Source organism: Paroedura picta, chromosome 9 (genome assembly GCF_049243985.1).
Source record: "Paroedura picta isolate Pp20150507F chromosome 9, Ppicta_v3.0, whole genome shotgun sequence".
In the NCBI taxonomy this organism is placed as follows: Eukaryota; Metazoa; Chordata; class Lepidosauria; order Squamata; family Gekkonidae; genus Paroedura; species Paroedura picta.
The window spans coordinates 54,099,249-54,122,366 of record NC_135377.1 but is presented as its reverse complement, the minus strand read 5'-3'; the positions used below and the strand labels follow the sequence as shown (position 1 = coordinate 54,122,366).

Sequence of the window (23,118 nt, the reverse complement as noted above, 5' to 3'; positions counted from 1 at the left end):
TATGCTTAATTATCATAATTTATTCAGAACTCAGCTTAATTGACAGTTTTCTATTTGACTGTTAACAGGAACTTCCAGTTTGGCCACATGGATGGAAATGAATACATTAATAGTTTACTAATGGAGTAAGTACTTGATTTCTGAAGGATTTGTGCAGACTGTAATTCCAGTTTGAAAAATTGACTAAGATTCAAGAACAGGCTTGGCATAATGCAGGGCCATGAACTGTGCATGGCAATTTCATTTGCTAGGGTAATTTACATCATGAAATGTTTTCCTTAGTCATGTTATATTTGGAAAATGGTCTCATGATTTGACTGCACTCATACTCTGGATTTGTGTATGTATGCATTTGTGGACTTCAATGACACAAATGCCTTTTTTGTACAGGAGCTGCTTTAGTTTTCAGCAGTTTTTGTATAATTTTTCCACCAGATGGCAGCAGTAGAAAGAAAATAGAATAGAAGAATGGTAGCTAGGATGTAAAAATAAAACAATTTACACTGTACTGTGAAATATAAAAATTGTGCACCCTTTGAGGAGAAAAACATATTGCTATTTTTATAACTTCTGTTTTCATGCTTGATAAAACTTGAATTGTTCTGCTGTTTTATAGTCAGACAAGCTACGCTGTGTGGGAGGGAGGGAGGGTACGGAATGAGTACAAGGCCCTCAAATCTGTTCCTTGGAAAGGTCCATTCAGAGCTTTTACATCAGAAGAAATGGTCATTATTTATGAGCCTCAACGGAAGTTATTCTTGACTTTGTGTTCAGGACATAACTGTTTTTACCTCTGGTACCATAGAAAGCCAAGGGATTAGATATTTTCACATGTGTTACCTTTGTGGATAACAAACCAAAATCAATTCTCCCTGATCTAGTCTACTTGAGAAACTGCAGTAATACAAGGATAACTATTTATACCGTTCCCAGTTTGCGGGTTAAGTGATGACTACACCAGATAGATGAAGACTATACTGTGGGATTATGACTTAGTGGTAGAACATCTGCTTTATATGTAAAAGACCCCAGATTCAGTCTCTGGTACCTGCAGTTAAAAAGATCAGGAAACAGGTTACGTGAAATGCCTCTATCTGACAAGAGGAGTGTATAGATAGGTTTAGTCCCACAAACATCTCTCTAGCATCTTATGATCACCTTGTACATGAGAAGAAAGTCTTAGCAGGATCAATAGGCTACAATTTCCATTCTTAATGAAAATAAGTATTTGTATTAACGCACTAAATCTTTTAGAGGAATTTTCTTGTTAGCTTCTATGTTTGGTTTACTTTCAGTGATTTGAAAATTCCCACTGTTGTGGTATTGAACACATCCAATCAACAATATTTCTTACCTCATAAACCCATTGAGAACTCTGAAGATATGGTTCAGTTCATTAATGAGATTTTGGAAGGCACTGTAGAAGTGAGTAGTTTCCTGTGATTCTGCATCTCTTTAACAGTATTTTGCACTCCTGGAAGATACACCTTGATTGTTAAGCTATCTTGGTTCATTTGTCTCCTCTAGTTTGAAGGTTTTGAAATGTACAGAAACAAATGATCTGTCATGGAACTTCCCTAACAGCTATTGCTTTTGTCCCCAGAAACTGCGGTTTGTTGGGGTCAGGGTAGATGTAGGAATGTCCATATGGTAATCCTGATTTCCTCCATCCTCCAACTATTTTAATCCTAAAAAAATCTGTAAGATCCTTAGTCAATATCTCCTGCACATTGTCCAGAAGGAGAATTCAGTACAAGATGTATTCTGGACAGCTGCCATTCCCTGATACGATAGTTAGAGCCTAGCATCTATTATTTCTGAATTTTGTAAACTGACCATTCTTGAAAATACAGCAATGCCAGCTGGGTGCTATAATTGTATTGTGTCTATGTGTGTAGAATGTGTTTCACAGGAAATGGTGAAGGCTCTTGTTTTAGCAACGCATTCGAAATATAGATGAATGTTGAAAAATGTGGCCTTCCTATCTTTAGAAAGTAATTTTCTCTTTCCGTGGGGAAAAAATTTGGTAACAACTAATTTTTTTTTCCTCAGAGAAGGTAGGGTTACAAAGCAAAGAAAGAAAGGAAGCAAGATACAATGTAAACATAATGTGAAATACAAGTTCATGCTGATGCCAATTTCCCCTTTTGAACTCCAGGCACAAGGTGGAGATGGGATTCTTCAGAGAATCAAGAGAATCATTTATGATGCCAAGTCTACTGTAGGAGTAAGTGAAAATTCTGTGCACAGTGAAATTCCATATTTATCAAATTTAAAAGTAATGCCTGGCAAGAGTTGTACTGATCAGAATGAATTGAGCCTCATGTGCTTTCCATTTGAACATGTTCCTCTGGGTTTTGGATCTCATCTAAAATTATTTTATTTCAATATGGAGAACCTTAAAAAACCTCATAACATATAAAACATGTGGTGTCAGGAATAATTGGATCGTCTCTGAATGTATCATCATAAGGCACTGAATATAACTGAAAGCTGGAGCTCAGAACTGCTGCCTAAACCAGTCTTCTCTTGGCAAGACATTCTGTCAGTCTTTTATGTCTAGCAATGCTCATCATATGGGTCGGTGCCATTTCATTATGAATCTCCATTCTGATCCACGTTTGCTTTGACTCAAAACGTCTGCAATCCAGAAGCATTATGAATGGGAATTATTTTAGAGTCCATGTTTATAAAATGGTTCAAGTTCATAAATTAACAAGTACAATGGAGCTACGGTTGATCTTCACTACTTCAATGTGTGGGTTAATTGTTCCTAAATCTTACTGAAATATCAAGGAATATCATTTATTTCAGATCCAGTTCATATATTGCATGATATCCCTGAAAATATGCCATAGAACTGCAAATAGAAATTGTAATATTTTGGAAGGTCCTGAGAACTTTTTGTTAGCTTTAACTTCATTAACCCACCACGTCACTTTATTTTTTTTACATCTAAATGTCTCTGAATAGGAATGAGAGCAGGGTTAGGAAGAAAATAGGAGACCTTGTTCTCACCGGATGTTGCTGGAAATTTTCTCCAGCAACATATGAACTTTGCCTACTGTTACAGGGATATTTTTGCCTTTTCCCTTTCCCTCAAGCTTAATGGTTGGTGGTTTGGGAGCCAGAATTTGGGGGAAGGACAGTCAGGAGCAAACATAGTTTTACTTTTTTTATGAAGACAGAGAGGAGTTGTGAATATAGGTGGAAAGTGCAACAAAAATAGCAAAAAACAAGACTAAAGACTGTTACTTTGTTGCTTCTATCCCCTCTCCTGCATATCTTTTCCTGGTCCCTATTTGCAACATATGAAAGCTTTCATTATTTATTTACTTTAGAGCCTGTCTTTCTCCTTGGGGGGGGGGGGACAAGCCTTTTACATCATTCTCCCATCCTCCTCCTGAATCCTCAGAAACTTGTGAGGTAGGTCAGGTGGCTACAGAATATAAAGAATATACAGAATATCATGTGTAAACATTTTAAAATTTCTAATAAAACAGTTTGATTCCTAGTTTTTAGAAATACAGTAGAATTGTAAATGGGGTTTAGCAATGTTAGTCTATTAAAGAAGTTAATGTTCAGAGGCTTGTGCTGTGGGGAGAGGCGTCATGCAAGTGTCTCTGATGGCTGGTCGTTTTCCAACAGTCTGTTTTCAAGAGTTCCCCACTTCTGGGCTGCTTTCTCTTCGGCCTACCACTGGGTGTCATCAGCATCATGTGCTATGGGATTTGTACTGCTGACACTGATGGAGGTGCAGCGGAAGCAGAGCCTTTGCCAGAGGAAACAGCAGGCAGGGAATTGACTGATGAAGGCACTGAAGGCACCGACGAAGGCACCGAAGAAGAACAAGAGGGGACCAGTGAAGAAGCCGCAGAACTTGCTGGTGGAGAGCCGGAACACAAGACTATATTGGAAAAGAAAAAAGACTAAAACTGATAGCTAAAGAGTTTCTCTGTAGAATTTCAAAATATTTATTGAATTTATTGAATGCAGCCATTTTACCTGCAACCTTCAGAGATAAGACTTTTTTCCCCCTTTTATTTGCATGCTTTCAAATAGCCTGGCTTTGGAATGGGTAGGAGCTAGGAATTCTTAGCTTGTTGGAGGGGAAAAACAGATTTAGGAATGTACACGAGCAATTTTACACAGATGTCATATCTTAATGATGTGTTACTGTTTGCAGCCTGCCACTGGGCAACCGATGCTCCCTTTCTGGTTCTTGTTCTGAGGTTAAACAGTCTGACCAAAGTAAACAAAATTCACCTTTATATATATCTATATACGTGTTTGAAAGCAGGGATGATTTCAGAAACTGAGGGTAAGATCTGTATATAAAACTGAACGTTAGAAACTCTTTATTTGAAGAACATGCACTGAGGATGTTACAAACCCTACTTTTACTTTAGTTATTGTAGATTTTGCAAAGCAGTTCCATTTTGCCCCTTGAAGTAAACATCAATTCTTAATTATCCTGGTACATAATTCTCGTGGCGCTGCTGAAGAGGAGAAGTATGATTGTCTCCTCAGCATGACATTCAATACAAGTTTTAAAAATATTAAATTTGCATCTGCCTAGTCCCTTTTGATACAATAAAAATGTTACAGATTTTTAGAAACATTGATTTCTGTATTTTACTTTAGAAACAAGGTATAGTTTACTTGAAGAGGAAATCTCCTTACATCCCAAGTACTTGACAAGCCTGTAGGTGCCATTTGCTCATCATATCAGTCACTGAATACTCTGCACACTAGGTACATGATTCCATGACAAGTTTTCATTCATTTCATAATATTCCGTCTTGCTAGACTCGTGACATATACCAGTGAAAAAAAATATTTAAACAAATATTAACTTGTTAACATGGATATTTGCACTGATGTCTCTGACTACAGGCTGTTGACTGTAGGAAGAGTTAATTATCTGTAGCATTGTTAACAGTTATAGAGAAGGGAGTATTTGTCACCATAATGCATTTTTATTAGCCACTTAATCATATAAGTCATCTCTAATACCTCCTCGTGACATTGAAAGAGACTAAGCTCTCTTCAGAGTTGGGATCTCCTGGGATAAGCCATAAGATGGTGCTGGGAGTATTGATACCATGGTGATTACCATAGCAACCAAGCCTGTGCTGCTCAGTTTTCAGCACTAAAGCTGTGTCACACTCAGTTGTGAATATATAAAATCTTGTGTTGATCACTGTACAACTTTTCAATATAATGTGGCTATTCTCCATACCAGGCAGCTCTTTATGGTTAGTATATGTGTATAGTATTCTAAAGAAATTTAAGGTTAAATAGATTTTTTTTAAACTAGAGAGACTGGTTAAGTTGCACAACAGACAAAATCTTGCTTTTTCTGTAGAAGCCAAAATCCAGGAAAACAAAGTCCAAATGAACAAGATCTAACAAAAATATTACTAGCATGAGAAATGCTGCCAGTGCACATTAGTTATTATTATTTTTAGCAAGGAACACTTTTTATTTCATTGAGAAGAATTAAAGATTTTGATAGAAGTACATATTGCTTTTCATAAGAAGAAACCATGAGGACTACATTTACTCTATACTCCCAAAAGGGAATTACTGGGTTTTAAAAAATATTTATAGATCATTAAAGAAAAGCTTGTGACAGTTTTGCTGTGTGGTTCTTTTTTGTATCATTTAAATATGAGCCAGTTTGTTTTAGTTGTGAGGATAATAAAGAGCAAGGTCCTTCTATAAATAGTTTTGGTTCCAGAATTCCTGAGATGCCATTCAAGTCTTACCTTATACCTGCGGTGGTCTCTTCTGGCTGCTGTAAGAGCACCTCCATTATTGCTGCAAATACTCCATGACAGACTCAAGAGTTTGATATCTGCTCCCTAGAATCTAGATTCTCTCAGCCTTCAGGTGGTGTTCCTTTGGTTGCTTTGCATATTCTTCAGAGTAGCAGGCTTAAAGAAAAGTGGTATAAGTCTTAATTTTTCTCTTTAAAAATGATATTCTTAATTAGATCTTTATTCCCATAGCTACTGAGTGCAGCTAAATTCTCTTCCAGCTCTAAAGCATATGCATTCCAAGAGAATAGATTCTGCTAGCGCTTCTTCACATTATATAGTATTAAGCAAGTAGATTTTGAGTTTAGCCAGTGTCAATTTAAGAATATTTTTGTTTGCCATTTTGCTTATGGTCAAACTACCTGCTGTTATCCAAACTGAAATATGTTTACCACTTCATTCCATATATGTGACATTATAGTTAACTATATACTTTAGCTGATGCCTCCCTTTATCAGGAGTTCGTGGTATAAAAAATGACTTATCATTTAAAATACTTCATGCAGAGAGGGTAGTTATTTCATTTGCGTGTGTGGAAGTGCTTGGATTTATGAACTTTATTCTACTTTATTGGATTCTTCAATTGTAAATGTGTTTTCTACTATAATAAAATATTAAATATTTGTTTAAATATTAAATATTTGTTTGTAGTTCTACATCAAATCTGGCTAAATTCAGATGTCCTTAACAGTGAAGAAATTTCCTGACTGTTGTTCCCTGCTTGGAGACTTGAAAAATTTCTGACAGAGCCAGATTCCTAATCCTTGGAAAGCTGCTGTTAAAATGTCAGCATTTCTTACCTATCTCTTTATTTTCTGGAAGGGGTGTGTGTGCTCAATATACTTACCTTTTGATACAGTGGTCCTTACTTGGGGGGGGGAGGAGAAAGAATTACAGGCAAGACGAGTAGATTTGTAGACTCAAGAGTGATCTATGTGTGTATCATGATGTCTTGCCATGCAAGCACTACCTGAAGGATCAGCACATATGCCAGCAAGAAACATTTGTGTAATTTTTACCTTGTATCAGGATCACAAGTTGCAACATTTCCAGACAAGATCCAAAAGGGGTTATTCTTAAAATGACTTATTAAAATGAGAACCAGAGTTTTGTCGTGGTTAAGAGGACTCTAATCTGGAGAAATTGGGTTTGATTCCTCATTCCTCCACATAAAACCAATCACAGCTCTCTCAGTTCCACCTACTGCACAAGTTGCTTGTTGTGAGAAGAAGAGAATGCAGCTGTGTAAGCCAGTTTGAGACTCCTTTGGATACAGAAAAGTAGGGTATAAAAGCCAACTCTTCCCTCTGCTACAAATCTAGTGGATTATTGCTTTGACTTTTCTGTGCTCCTCACAAAGAGAATAAGTAATTAGTTTACATTCTGTACTTCTGCAAAATGCTTAGATGTCCTTGTTTTTAAGGATGTTAAAATTAGAGTCCTGGAGCAAAAAAACAACAAAAAACAAAACAAAAAAAAAAACAACAGCTAATCTCACATGTGCTAACTTCAATCAATTTTCTGTAAAGACATTACTCCACTATCCCTGCTGAGGACAATTTCAGACTCTCTTTAATGTGGCACAGGGGCTACCATGCGGGCGAAAAAATGCCTAAAGTAGTTTTCTGAATGCCATATAATGACCACAAACAACCCACACTGATTTGGAGAAGGAGAATTTGAATGTGTAATATTTTCAAAATGCACAATTTATATCATGTGAATGACTTGAAAAATCCCTTTTGGGAATAGAAATGCAAGATATAGGATTTGTTAAAACGAACTTTGTTCATGCCCTGTAAGTTTTATTTACTGATTTTGATTTGATAAAAGATATAACAGGAACTTTTATTTGACCTTCAGAACTAACACTGCAATCTTTGTCATAGCTTAAAATGTAACTTACCTCTTCAGTAATATGAGCAATGAAAGCTGTGATGAACCCTTAGATTAGACGCATCGGTCACTCATGTATGTGTATATGACTTTATCGATCATTGACTTTGGTGCAATTGGCTTAGAAATTTGGAGATTGTGTATATGGGATGATAGTTCTAGAAAAGTCCATTAACTTTAAAAAGGGATATCAGTAATAAAGTGTTCCTATTGGCTCTACTGTAGGGTACATTATCTCTTTTATTCGGCAAATTACATTGGTAGAATTCACAGGTGAAGAGTTTGTCTTGTATAGCTCCAAATACAACATACTGTGAAAATCTTGAATAGTGATTTAGATTATTCCTTTTTATTCCTTGCTATCCAGATGTCAGGAAATCTTTCTGTTCATGTGACGAAAATTGATTATTCTTTAATTTTCTAGATTTGGAGCTTTATTTCTCAGTTTTCTCAATGTTTTCCATTTTGCATTTTGCCTCTAGTGTTCCATCTTCTTTTTATTTGATTTTATGCTTGGTAGGAACTATATCAGTAAAAATGACAATTATATAGATGACTCCTTTTGTAAAGAGTCCTCTCTGTGAATTTCAGTTTATGCACAGTGTAAAGATGTGGAATTGCTTTGGAAATGTCATACAGTTTGAAGTCCTTATATTCATAAGAAAGATGCCAAACATGAGCCCTTCAACTATGTTTGGTAATGGACAGTCTGAGACAGTGTACAGCTGCATGGCACCAGCTTTGTCTTCGTTGAAGTGGCAAAAAACAGTAGATTGGATCCAACTAATATTTCCAGTGGTGAAAACAGAATATTTGGGGTCTTGGATCCGACACATATTAAAGACCCCTGTTTTTTTGGATCCAACTCAATTAGTGCTGAACTTAAGAAAAAGTGTTCTGAGATAATTCAGGTTTGTGTTAGATAATATACTCATAATACTGATCTCTAAACTGCTCGGGGAGCGGTATAAATAATTGGTTAAGGGCTAAGTGGGCGGAGAGTGGGCAGGGCTCTCACCAGGACAGACAAGAGTTCTAGCCAGTCGTGACAGCGTGATTACAGAGGGAGGCCTTCCCCCGGGCCCAGAAGCACATCCAGGGCCTCAAAGAGTGTGGGCTTCTAGTCTCGGCGGGCATGCTAGGCTCGGCAGAAAGGCTGTCCTACTATCTCTATACTTTCCTAAACCTCTCCCATTCCTTCTGCCAAAAAACCTACAATACCCCTGCCACAAACCCACTACCAAGCAAGACACTCTTCCATCCACCCTTTCTTGCACCCGTTGTATCTAAAAGTACAACGGGCTTTAAATCTAGTGTTCTAATAAATCAACAGACGTTCCCATTTATTTATATCAAACATATTTTTCAAATTTGGTGCCTGCAGCTTAACAGTTTTCTACACAAATATATAACAGCAGGAATCAGCTTGGTGTAGTTGTTAGGAATGCGGATTTCTAATCTGGTGATCTGATAAAGCTGTTCTGACCGAGCAATAATATCAGGGCTCTTTCAGCCTCACCTACTTCACAGGGTGGCTGTTGTGGGGAGAGGAAAGGGAAGTCGACTGTAAGCCACTTTGAGACTCCTTCAGGTAGAGAAAAGCGGCATATAAGAACAAACTTCTTCAAAACTTTAAACAGCAGTATAGTAATAGTAAACTAGTTAAAAGACTAAGTGCCATAATCTTGCTTCAGAATAGCTTAGGATAATGACTAGGCCTTACCTTGGCATAATGCTAAGATACCCTGGTGCATTTAAAGATGTGTATATCAGTACAAAAGGGTGGCACTGGGTACCATGGATTGAATAAATGCTGTGGCACATACTTAATATCAGGTAGGACTCTTCCCAGTACTCCACCTCAGAATGCATGAGTCAGAGGGGAACCTCTATTCTTAAAACATGGACAATTTACCCCTACAATTTAAAGCAAGCTAGGGGGATCCAATACATTAATCTGTGGCCCAAGGTTTCCTCAGATGAAAAAGTGCAGATGGTGGTAATGATGCCTCAGACTGCTGGTGCACTGGGTATAGCTGTAAGCATGTGTGGCACATTTCAAGTGATTGGGGCAATCTATAGCTGTGTTTAAAGTTCCATCCTGGACTGTATAGTAGCTCGTTCCATGTTGGGCCTGAACTCCTGTTTGTGTTTTATGTAGAAAAGTCTTCATTCTCATTTGCACTATGGTTTTCCCTGCAGGCTTTCCTACTGTGCTACATATAGTTAATGTTGATTCCAGGATTGTTCCTAGAACATTCCTAATGCTGTTTTGCATTCTTGTGCATTGAGTCTGATGTGTAGGTAGAGATCTGCTAACAAATGCATGTGTGGCTTTGAGTTCTGCTGTTCTTGCTCGGACCAATTCCACATGGAGATGTAAAACTCATGTCGCTTCATGCTTGCAAATGTACGGTTGGAAGGCACGTATTCTTCCGCCGTCTTGTCATGGCTTTTTGTCTCCCAATTAAGTGGCAAGCATGAACAACCTGAACTTCTCCCCCCGCTCCTCAGCTTGTCAACCACCACAAGCCACCAATCCCTTCACAGCTCTTGTTTCTGGGACTCAAACTTCTGTCCCCCTCGAACCCCAAAATTAATTTTTCTTTTTTTAAAAGTGCACTTCTGCATTGCTTTGGGGAAATGTCATAACACCAGAACAGTTTAAAAAAAAAAACTTACACTTCCGCGTTGCTGTGGAATCACACTGCAACAATAAAACATTCTCTCCTTAGATCTCTTTTGGGGATTTTTGGTGTAACGGTCTCTCTGTGTTCTAGTAGATTTCTGATAGGCTGGCCATGGTAACTGTACCCCGATGAGTGATTGTTTGTTCACAGTAAAGTTTTAAACCAAAGAGCACGGACACCAAGCTGATAGGGAGAGGGCTGCTTCATCACAAGTCCTCCCCCTCTTTCCCCGTTCATACCCCACCATCAGAAAACACAAACAGGAATGTGGTCTGGCTGCCCGATCCCACAATTGCCATGCACAATGAGGAGAACATTTTATTTTTACCCAGGGCACATAGCTTTGCAATCCCGCAGCAACATGGACTGCACAATTTAAAAAAAAAATCTTGATCTGGAAAAGGAGAAGGGAAGGTAGGTGAGAGGGTGGGCAGAACGCCACCAAGATTGTTGCACATTTGTCCTTCACATAGGTTTGCTCCTGTTTGCTCCCCAGATCACAGCACAGGAAGAAGAGGGAAATTGGGATTTGGTGATTTCCCTCATCGTGTAGCAAATTTGACTAAAACCTGCACCAGCCACTTGAGAGCTCCTCACAACGTCATGTGGAAGCAGCACTAAAACCTACTAGCAATAACAGGCTATCCTGTGGGCGAATTCCTTGTGCAGAATCAGTCTGGTTCTTGACCGTATCAATAAATCTGACTTCTACTTGTTCTGTGCTGCTGCCAACTAACCTCTTCCTGGGTGTAACGTAAGTTGCGTTCTTATCAGCATACCTCTTAAGCTCTGAATCCAGGGCCATCAATTGCCTCTCCCTTGCAAATTTTTGGGGAGTTGACAGGAATGTGTCTTGCCATTGACTCTTGGCATGCTACCGATGGCATTTCTGAACTCTGTTTCACAATATGGCACCTGCCTCATGTTCCATGAAAGAGGTCAAGTCCATTGCCCAGTAGAACTTGAGGCTGGTGGGACTTGAAGAAAACTCACAAATCACCCTGAGCCATGGGCCTCATGCCAGGACTGGAAGGGCCCAATGTCTTCAAGAACAGCCCACCCTTCTCTGCAGCCTTTATGCCCTCATCTCAGCATCCAAGGCAGACATCCAGGAAGACAGCAAGCTATGTCAACAGTTCATAGGCGATCATGTTATTCTACTTTATTGTTTATGTCAACAAAGGTACTCTGAATCTGAATCTATTTTCTCTGCAGCTAGGTGCCTTTCATCTAAATGTCTTAGCAACTGAGCTCTCTGTCCTCAGCTTTTGGGCCTCCTACTTAGGAGAGTGTGAAAGGGGAGAGAGAATTTTCCTCTACCTAACTCCTCTCCCTTGCCCAATCAGGTTGCATACCCACCTTCTCCCTTCCCTCTTTTAAATCACACACAGAAAATTACCTTTTGTTTAATCTCTGTTGCTGATCATGTTAAGTGGTACCATAATCTGCCCTCATATTTGCTTTTTAGTTGTTCCAACTAATTTGTAGACTTGTAGCTGCTTAAACTTTCATTGGCATGAAATGACTAGCCCTCCTTGTTTTTCCTTTTGGATTATTTGCTGTCCAGATACCCTGGTATCTACATCCATCTCTTCCATTCACTCTACCGCTGGGCCCTTTTGCCTCACATACAGAGTTAGTTAAACTATATAGATATATGCTAACTCACATGCATGGTTTCATTATTGCCCTAACCCCCATTTTTGTTTATTATTTAATTTTTTGACAGCCATTCCCAGGCCAAGCCAGCTCATTAGTAAAACAGTAAACAACCCCTTAGCATAAAATCCTACTACAAGCCCACTCCAAATTCACCAGTCCAGAATAAACCAAAGTGTCCCTCTCCCATACATGTTACCGACAGACCTCAGGACAGGCCCACAACTGGCCCTGATGATTCAGGGGCATTCTGAGGAGGGACCCAAGATCTTCCACAGCCTGGCCTTAGTCAAATGCCTGGTGGAAGAGCTCCATCTTACAGGCCCTGCAGAATTGTGACATCTCTGTCAGGGCCGTCAGCTCTTCTGGGAATTAGGGCTCCTTACACTCTCTTTGGATCTCAGTGTTCCTTCCATGCTTGTTGTGTACTTTGCTAATTAAGAGATGGTTGATACCATTGTTTTCTGACTTGGGTGAACCCAGGCTGGCCTCATTTCATCAGATCTTAAAAGCCCAGGCTAGCCTGATCTCATGTTCTTGAAAGCTAAGCAGGGTTGGCCTTGGTTAGAACTTGGATGAGAAACCACAAAGGAAGTCCAGGGTTTCTATGCAGAGGCAGGTGATAGCAAACCACCTCAGTTTTTCTTTTGCCTTGAAAATCCTATTGGGTCACCATAAATTGGCTGCCGCTTGACACTACTTTCCATCACCACCACAGTTGTAGGAGTTACTGCCTGGATTAGACCGTTTATGCACTGGGAACTTCAATGCCCCAGCTCCCATGTAGGAGCACAAATAGGAGTTGGATGAGGTGCACCAGGCCAAATGCTCCCCCATGTGGGTACAGGAAGAGGTGGGGCAAAGTGCCACGACAAACTCCAGCCTACAGCCTGGCATGAAACCTCCAGTGCATAAACGGTCTTAGAGAGTTTCTCTAGAATGGGAACAGAACAGCAATTTTCAGGAGTTGGGGAGGAGGATTGTGTTCCTTATGCTTAGGCTATTTTAGTGTGGATTTGGACTTCAATTGGAGGGTATGCCAGATGCATATTGACATGTTTCTAAAATATTTCCACACCCAATAAGAGCCTAGAAGTTTGGTTGATGTAAAAACTCTTCCTACAATTGGATTAAGACTATTAGTGCAGTAGAAAGGAACATGATGGAATACTTTTGTGGCAAGAAAAGGAGTTATTCAAGGTTGTTTCAGCTTATCAGGTGAACCTTCGCAAGATATGTATGCCACCCATGTAAGAGCTTTTCTTTTGATCTCTAGCCTCGTGCGTGCATGAGGCAGCATGGGGAATTGTCAGAGTTCACTTTTCCACGTGTAAAAAGCCTATACTTACAGAGGAATTACAGATCTGGCGTTAAGTATTTGTGCTTCAGTTAACAAAGAATTCATTAACACCTCCATTTGCCATACATCAAGGCAGATAAATGCCGACTGAATAATTTTGTCGTGACCTTCACTGATAAACATATTCAAGCAAATTGCTACTTTCCCTCTAGCCAAATGTTAATTTCTGTGATTAAAGTACTGCACACACCAACTTATCATTTTGCCACTAGTGTTGATCATACGTGCTATTGTTAGACAAGTAATTACCAGCTAGTTAATTAGAACATGGGGCATATATTTTTCAGAGTGAAAAATACTATGTTTAAAGAGGGCCTCCCCCCCACCCTGTGGCAGAGTATTTTGCCCTTAATGTACCATCCATTATTAATGAGATCTGGAAATAAAAATCACTCTTCCACTCCCCCAGCCATATTAACAAAGAAGTCTTCAGTAAATGAAGAGCAGTATTTGAAGCAATTTTGGTTTATCCTTCTCTTGATTAAATTCTTCTGACAATGCAACCTCTCCCCACCCCCTCTACAAGTTGCTAAGAACTGTGACTCATGTTTGGTGTGTGCCAGCACCAAAATTTTAAAAAATCTGATTTTCAGAATATCTAGAATAGAAAATAGCCATTTCTCACTAAAATCAAAGCAAGCAATCTTTTAAATGGTTGCAGCCACCCAGCCACCTACTTCCAGTGCCAGTCTCAACCCCAAAGAGCTGAACAAATATGGAGGTGGTTCAAAGGATGATTTGGAGCCAGGGGGCAAAACACTATGAGGAAAGGCTGAGAGCCTTGGGGATGTTCAGCCTGGAGAACAGGAGGTTGAGAGGGGACAGGATTGTTGTCTAAGTAGTTAGAAGGTTGTCATTTAGTGGAAGGTAGGGAGCAGTTCCTGTTGGCAGCAGAGGACAGGACCCTTAGTAATGGGTTTAAAGTAGAACATAAATTGGATATCAGAAAAAAAATCACAGTAGTTCAGCACTGGAATTGGCTGCCTACATAAGTGGTGAGCTTCCCCCTCACTGGCAGTCTTCAAGCAGTAGCTGGATGCTTTAGACTGATCCTGCATTGAGCAGAGGGTTGGACTAGATAGCCTGTATGGCCCCTTCCAAAATTCTATGAGTGCATAGGGACAGATAACATTTCCAGGCAGCAGTGCCTGAGCATTGAGATTCTGGAACGGGGCGACATCCGGGCACCCTAATGGCACAGAGAACAGGTGTTGTAGGAAGTAGACCAGAACAGCTGATGGTGGATGGCTGGGCAGCTGTCCCAGTTTCATTGGACACAACACAGTCCTGGAACAATAGTCATAATAAGGGCAGATGCAGCATGCCTTGCTGTAAGAGTATGAACATATACTGCCTTATACTGAATCAGACTCTTGGACCATCAGAATCAGTATTGTCTGCTCAGACTGGCATTGGTACTCCAGGATCTCTGGCAAAAGTCTTTCACATCACCTGATGCCTGTTTCTTCTTAACACTGGAGATGCCAGTGACTGAACCCAGATCTCCTGCGTGCCCAAGCAGAGGCTCTTTTGCCAATTCACACCCCCTCCCCATACTCAAAAAGCATCTCAAGAATGCCCATCAGTGGGAGGCAGGCATTTAAAAAAGCCAGTTTTCCCTTAGACTTAGGATCCAAGTTTGAGTGGTGTGCATTGACAATGTCCCTACTAAGGAGAACAGCTGCTTGAGGGATTCACTGGGAGTCAAAATAACATTACCAGACGTCCTCAAACAGATCTTTTCTCAATCAGGTGAGATGGGGTCCATCTTCTTTGTTTGGAGTGGGTGCAGGTAATATTTCTACAGGCTTACTTTTGTATCAGTTTCCTCTGTCATGCCCACAATTTCATAATTCTGTTGCTCAGACATGAAATGGGGTGTACAGACAATGCTCCTACAGCAACATTTTGGGTTAGAAAAATGGCAAGAGCCTCCTCTCCACACACCACCCTGGCAATAACCAGAGTAGGTTCCCATTGTGCAGCTAAAAGGAGTTTCTTAATGAAAGGTCACTGCTTCAAAATGGAGGGGTGTTCCTGTGTCATGTATTTCAGCACTAAGGACTAGAGTGGGAGTGAAATGTTGGAGGCATTTGGCAAGTGACATAAAGAGAGCTGTGTCAACAGCAACCAGTCAAGGAATAACAGGCATAAAGTAGCTATGTCCATCTTTTAGCTGAAAAGAACCAAGGCGAGAGTAAGTTCTATAGGCTGTGGCTGCTTTGGGATTCTGTAAGGACAGATAGAGCGCTGACTTTGTTCGTGGGCTTTGTTCTCCCTTCAGTATCCACTCAGCTGACTCTTGCCTCCTGCCCCCACCATCATAGTGGCAATGCTGCTAATATTTATTTATAAACCCCTTTTCTGCTGAAACTCGTTTCTCAATGGGACAAATTGGTATATGAACTATATGGAGCATCTGCAGTTCATAATCTTCACATCTATCAAGAAGCTCAATCTTGGCATGTTCATGACATAATTTTCTGGTACAGATGGTGTTGCACACTTAAGTAGTGGGATGAAGAAGACATAAATTTCACAGCAAAGTGCAAAGGAATCTTTAGTATATGCAAAATTAAATGTGTTGTGGCTATTCTTGACACCTTATATCACCCAGAAACATAGATGCTTTTGAGGGATTAAGGTGATTATTTGGAAGCTCTTATGTGTGTGGCAGATCCTGTGAATGTTCGTGGGACCCTGTGAAATCTGCACTGCTCCTTAATTTCAGTAGGAGAATTGGACCTTTTCCTGATGTGGAAAAAATTCAGTTCTTTTCGTCCACTTGCATCTTTTCCTTTGTATTTACATGGGTGTACACTTGGTATCTTGGTAAAATGCAGTCGAAAATAATCTGATGTGACAGTATAAATGTTTGCATCAGTGTTTTCTTTAAAAATGACCTGTGTCGTATAAGGGTTCCGTTCCAATGGTAAAACACCACACAAAAAGAATCCTAATATAGTTGTATAGTGTCTTCATGCTGGCTGTTTTGCAGGAACTGTAGCAATTTTGCAGCACTAAGTAGGGTAGAAGAGACAACTGAACTGAAAACTGCAAACTGCACATATTCAGTACTTTGTACAACCCCCCCCCCCAAGCCAAACTGATGGAGGAAAAATAAGAAGCAAGATTATTGAAACTCTAAAATCTGGGAAGAGAGTCAGTTGAGATAGCCCTACCCTGTGATGTGTCTTATAAAATGTGCCTTCACTGTGACAAAGCAGCACAATTTCAGATTGTATAAGGTAAAATGAATTCCAGGCTACTTTATGGGTTTTTAAAAACGCTTTCTTGACCCCAGTCTTCAACACTTGTTGAATGTTTTGCCAATGGAATTGGTAACTGTGCTTAACTCTTAAATGATGAGCATCTACATTTCTAATTTGACATCTGCACTTCATCAAGGTCACTGTCAACTCGGAGCCTTTAAGAAAAGGGGGGAAAAAAGAAGAAAGCATAAGTGTAAAACCAGTGCTCTGATTGGGAAGCTTGATTAGCACAAGGGCTAAAAATGTTACTTCCTATTTGTTAAGTGAAAACACTCCCATATCTAGACCGCATGAATAAAACACAAGCTTTGTCATTAAAATGCATTGCTAAGTATGCTCCCTCAGTATTGTCATCTATTCATAAATGCATGAAACTGAAAATCTATTAATATTAATCACACACACCCCATCCAAACTTTGCATCTTTGCAATTCTGCAAATGGATCAAACAGGTAATTTATTTTCCTGAAAGCGTGGAAAGGCAAGAAAGCTCTCAAGTCCTTTACTGAAACTGCTGGTTTCTCAAATGGCCAAGCTGTCCTGGGTAGCAACCATTCATTTAAAGAGTTCCAGAAATCCATAATTACGTGAGAAAAATGAAGGGTTGTGGATCATGGCACTCTAAGAAGACTGTAGTTATAATGGATTGGGTGATGTGTGGGGTTAACTTTCAGATAATGTCTCTGGTATGAGGTGCCATCAGATATATGGTTTCAAAAGAAAGTAGCACAGGATTAAGGACAACAGGAAATTAGGTACTTAATGCTATGCATTTTTAGTCAAATTGTATTTTACTTGTTTAAATGTTTTTATGTTTGCCACCTTGTGGAATTTCATTGAGTGGAAAGGGAGCATTAAAAATAATGAATAAATAATATTAAATTTAACAAAATCATGATTTAAATTCTAAATATTGTACTATTTAAGCTCATTTTAAGAACACTGGTGTAGAAGAATGTAGAAATGGGCCAGTTCCAGGCTGTGGGCCATATGTTTCACACCCCTGATGTAGAATGTGAATACAATTTAGCACTTAAACTAGTATGTTTGGTTCATATGAAGCAAGTTCTATTTCTATAGTAAAGGACGGTATTGGTTTGGTCTTACACTGGGGAAAGTATAATCAGCAATGCACTTAACATTTGGTAGAGCCATGTATTATAGAAATGTTATCCTAAGGCGGTCCAAGGATGAAAATAACACATCTGTTAAGACTAAAAAGCTATGCTGTAATAATAATAATAATAATAATAATAATAATAATAATAATAATAATAATAATAATAATAATAATAATACTGTAGAGTTCTGATAGTTTGTAGATAGAATATGAATGACAATAATTCAGTATTATGAGTTTGCTACCTTTTTAGGAAAACAAGGGAAGTATTCCATTCAGTATTATGAACCACAGATCTAGAACATGGCACCTTTCTCCAAAATCACTACTAATGAGTTTGCACTGGCAGCAAGAGCCGCTCCTGGACTGGAGGCTGATAGTAACAGCCAATGTGCAGTCAAAGCTTTGTGGTACCAGTTTCAGTATACTGTCATGTAAAATGATGCAAGCGAGACTGAGATTTCAGAAATGTAGAAACTGGTGACATTCCAAGAGTATGGTTAGGGATACTTTCTGGCTCTCAACCCTCTTGGTTTCAGTGTACAGTCCTCATTGCCAAACACCTGGTATTACAAGCTTATAAAGCATACCGTCCCTTGAAATCCAAGCTATCATTAACGAAATAGTAAACGTGGCTTCAATCTTTTCAAATATTTGGGGGGAAACCCTGGAATCCATTTTCTAATGCTTTGATGACATATTTGGCTTTGCCACTGGGGTATGCTCTCACTTTTTCTGGGCCTTCTCTTTTGTTCTCTGTCTGCCTTTTTTTTGTATTTGAATACCCCACCTTTTTCTTAAATGTATCTCTGAAGCCAGTTGTGCTTCAACTAAAAGCTAGTGGGGTCTGAACTTGCTGAGACAAGGAGAAGAAAAGATCTTGGGGCTGTTGTGGATAGCTTAGTGAAAGTGTCCATCCAGTGTGCTGCAGAGGTGAAAAAGGCAAATTGTTGTTAGGTATTATCAGAAAACCAACTGAGTTTAAAACAGCCAATATTGCAATGCCCTTGCATAGATATATGGTGTGGCCTTATTTGGAATACTTTGTAACTGCAGGACAGAGCTGGAAAAAGTATGATTAGGAGATTGGAGAACCTTTGCTATGAGAAAAGACTGTAGATTCTGGAATGCTTCAGTACAGAAAAGAGATTACTAAGGGGGAAAAAGATAGACGTTTATAAAATTATACTAGAACTTGAGGGCATCCAATGAAACTGATGGGCTGTTGGTTCAGGATGAACAATAGGAAATACTACTTTACACAGAGAGTGATTAAAAATGTGGGATTTACCAGTGGAAGATGTAGTAATGGCCAGTGGAACAGTTCTAAAGGGAGATCAGATAGATTTCTTGGAAGCCAAGTCACTCAAAGGCTCCTAGCCATGGTAACTGAGGGAGATTTTCGCAATCAGAGATCTTAAGCCTCTGAATCCCAGAAACAGGAGACAATATCAGGGGAAGCACTTAACCACTGTGCCCTGTTCTTGGCTGTCCACAGGAACTGGCTGGCCACTGTGTGAGATAGGATACTGGACTACTGGTCTGATTCAGCAGTGGTTTTCTTATGTTCTTACAGTTGTATGTGTGTGTATGGAACTAGTTCATGGATGTTTATCATGGTAGACCTGTCATGTTCATCCCTAATCTTGATTGCTACTCCAGATAAATTGATAGTAACCCCTAGTACATATTCAGCGTCCACGCTGTTGCACATTTCAGGACAAAATTGACAGTGTTGTGCAGCATGTCTCTAAGAAAGCTTGCTTGTTGTTCCTGAACTTCTTATTTAGAAACCCTAGGGTTCCCAGAAACACAGTCTGAAAACCACTAGTCTAACAAATTACATTTGAATTGCTGCAAATTGAACAGTCATACATTGTCTCCTGGACCAATAAGTAAAAAATTATCTGTACCACAATCTCTTAGAAAAACAACTGTTTTTAAGCTGTTTGGCTGATTTTCTAATATCTCAGTGCTACAGGTGACACAATCACAATCTGGTCACACAAAGTGTATGCATAGTATCTGTCAATACCACTGGTAAGTTTTTCCTCTTGAATGCAGGGATCATTTAGGAAATCCCAGCAGTGGCAGCTTTCTCTATTGAAGGTTTCATCTGTAACTCTTGGGAAAAAAGGTTTGATGCAAGAATGTGTCTACAAAAATGGTTCCTTTCAATAAAGTGTCATGTTAATGGCACAAGTAATAATAAACAGAGGAAAATTATAGTGCAACAACACTTTTGCAGTGTTTGAAAGGAACTGTCAGGAGTGTATTCTAACCTCAGAGTACAAGCTTATAAAAGCAAACTAACTCCCAGCTGTGATTAAGCAACTGTCGCAATCAGAGTGTGCACAAGTCCTGGGACTTTTTTTCCCATGCTAAAATAATGGTCACAGCATCCTACTACCTAGCAATTTCTCATTGTTTGAGTGCTTACAAAATCAAGTTAATGGTGTGCACTAGAATATGCACCAGCATTTGGTACTATACATTCATAGGCCAGGTCATAGGAGGGCTTCTGTAACTTCTTTGCATCTGGTCTAAAGCCATAGTAAGCCATGATGGTAGATTTGCTACAGCTAAGCAAGTCTAGGTTAGAGCTTGAATGTCAGGTTGCAAATGCCAATCCTTCCATGTGTAATAGGGCAGTTGTGTTCAGGCCTTCCATTTCTACTGGGAGAAAATGATGAAGGGAGCCAGCTTGGTGTAGTGGAGAACCAGGTTTGATTCCTCACACCTTCACATGTGGTGACTTCAGGAAGGATGGTGGCGAGATCACGAGCCTATTCTCATTCACCTGAGCGATGCAACAAGAAATTTTCACACGTCTTTTTGCACATGCTATATAATCAGTTGATCACATGAGGGAAAGTCCTATTGACCATTTCCGTGTACCACTGTAATAATGCTAGATGTGATACAGAGATTCCTGTATGCAGCCGAGGTCTGCATTCATGCTGCATACGCAATCCTGAAAAGCAAACGGTCTGCTGTCAGCTCTGACGGTGATTGCATTGTTTATTGAAGTGAGAGAAATCAACAGGCATTGAAAAAATGATTTATAGTCAGTCCTTACACCCTCTCAAAGAACTGACCAAAACAACCATCATTCCCTAGGAGGAGATGTTCATTAACACAACTGAGCAAGGATCACTGGGCATGCAGCCCTGGTTGTTTAACGTTAAAATGGTGAGTGGCATGCTTTTGTATTTGTCAGTGGTACCCAGCTAAGCGATTTCCTAATTGTAGTCTGCTTCTGATCTGTCTCTGCATGAAAGTATGCAGATCTCCCCATTGGACCCCTGTCGAAGAAAATGAAATCAGAGAACTCATTTCCAAACTCCGACATGGCAAGGTGCCTGGCCCTGATGGTCTTCTACCAGAAATCTTTCAAAAATTTGCCAACTACTTGTCCCCTCTCTTTGCTTCTCTTTTTAACAAAATAAATTCCAGCGGTTCCATTCCTGCCTCCTGGAAAGAAGTGGTAGTCCTGATTTTCAAAAAAGATGACCCAAACCTCTCAGCCAACTACAGACCTATCAGTCTCCTTTCTGTCCCTGGAAAAATCTATGCCAGATCCAAATTAGTGGAGTGGTCAGCTACCAAGGTGGGGCCAGAACAGATTGGTTTTATGACGGGAAAGTCCACTCTTGATCATGCTCTGACCCTCTACCATCTAGCGGCAAAATACACCCGTGCCAAACAGAGCAATGTCTACCGTCTTTCTTGATCTGTAAACCGCTTTTGACTCCATTCCCAGAACTCAGTTATGGAAAAAACTATCTGATATGGGAATAGACTCTAGACTTTTGTATCTTATTCGTAACTTTCACACAAATACTGGCTGCCGAATCCGCAATCCTTGGGATGGGAAACCTTCTGACAGAATACCTGCCAATAAATGTGTTAAACAGGGCTGCATTCTAGCCCCACATCTATTCGACCTATATGTATCCGATCTGGCTGAAAATTTTACAGGAATCCATTGCCACGCTCCAGTGCTGGGAAGCTCTCCGGTCTCCTTCCTCTTGTACACAGACAACACAGTCCTCCTCTCTTGTACCAAGGTTGGCCTAAAAACCCTTCTCCAAGTCTTCTCTATCTACTGCAATCAAAATCAACTCCGGATCAACTTCACCAAATCTAAAATAGTTGTATTTTCCAAATCCAGGAAGCTTAACAAGTGGAAAATAAATGAACATTTCATAGACCAAGTGCACCACTTTAAATATTTAGGAGTTCATTTCCACCACTCTCTGAAATGGGCCTTACACTGGAACCAAATATCAACCTGCACAAATTTCAAGGCAACTGCAATAGCGAGTCTATTTTACTAAGGGAGGTCAAAACCTCCCTGCTGCTATTAAGATCTTTCAAACCATGCTGATTTCAAAACTTTTCTATGGTATACCAGTATGGGGCATAGACCTCCCTACAGGAATAGAGAGGCTGCAATCTGCCTTCCTTCGCCATTTATTGGGCCTCCCCAAATGCATCTCTGCCCTCACAATATACTTGGAGACCGGCATTACCCAACTCTAGCCTGGTTCCTTATCTTTAAATACTGGCTCCGCCTGAACTTTAGAGCCCAAGCTGGGAGTCTTGTCTACCTTATGCTGTCTGATAAGTTTATATCACCCTGGTTTGTGAAGATTAACAACAAACTAAAGTCTATAGGCCTGTCTATTGAGATTTTAGAAAAACCTTGAAGAGAACCAAGCTTACAATATCATCAGGCAACAAATCCTGGATATTGACTATCAGAACACTATAGATGGAGCACGTAGAACATGCTCTCCCATCTTTTTTGAAATATATCCCCCAGCAAGAAGGATCCCGGAGAACTTTACATCTTTAAAATCACCTTCCTTGAATTGATTTTTTATGCTAGCAAGGCTGAACCTCTTACCTACAACAGTGACTAAAGGTCAGTACACTAAAATCCAATATGCCAACAATCTGCCCATGTCCTGCAAAGAAACCTGAGTCAGTGGAACACGTTCTCCTCTTTTGTGAGCAACATAACCATCTCAGAGAATGGTACATATTTCCTCTCTTGGGTGCGAGCAAGATTCACAGTCCTGCAACAATATGGGATCATATTTCTTTTATGGGATCATAACCCTCAAATAACCGAAGGCATTGCAAAATTCCTTCACAGGATTTTCTCCAAGTGATCTGGGATCTGAACCACCTTGTCTTTATATAGATGTTTTATTATGATTATATGCCAGTAAGGGTATTTGATTTGATTTTGAGTATGCAGATCACCTTTGCTAGGCAAAGGATCTGAAGC

The 23,118-nt window shown here is 39.7% G+C and overlaps 1 protein-coding gene across 1 annotated transcript in view; it reads left to right on the top strand.

Moving 5' to 3' along the window:
- TMX3 (thioredoxin related transmembrane protein 3) overlaps window positions 1–6,460 on the top strand; it is a 31,170-nt gene extending 24,710 nt beyond the window's left edge. Inside the window, exons 13-16 of the mRNA XM_077352861.1 lie at window positions 69–125; window positions 1,296–1,425; window positions 2,159–2,227; window positions 3,649–6,460. Coding sequence (XP_077208976.1) covers window positions 69–125; window positions 1,296–1,425; window positions 2,159–2,227; window positions 3,649–3,933 — 541 coding nt within the window. The 3' untranslated portion in view covers window positions 3,934–6,460. The remainder of the gene's footprint in view (window positions 1–68; window positions 126–1,295; window positions 1,426–2,158; window positions 2,228–3,648) is intronic.
- The last annotated feature ends 16,658 nt before the right edge of the window (window positions 6,461–23,118 follow it).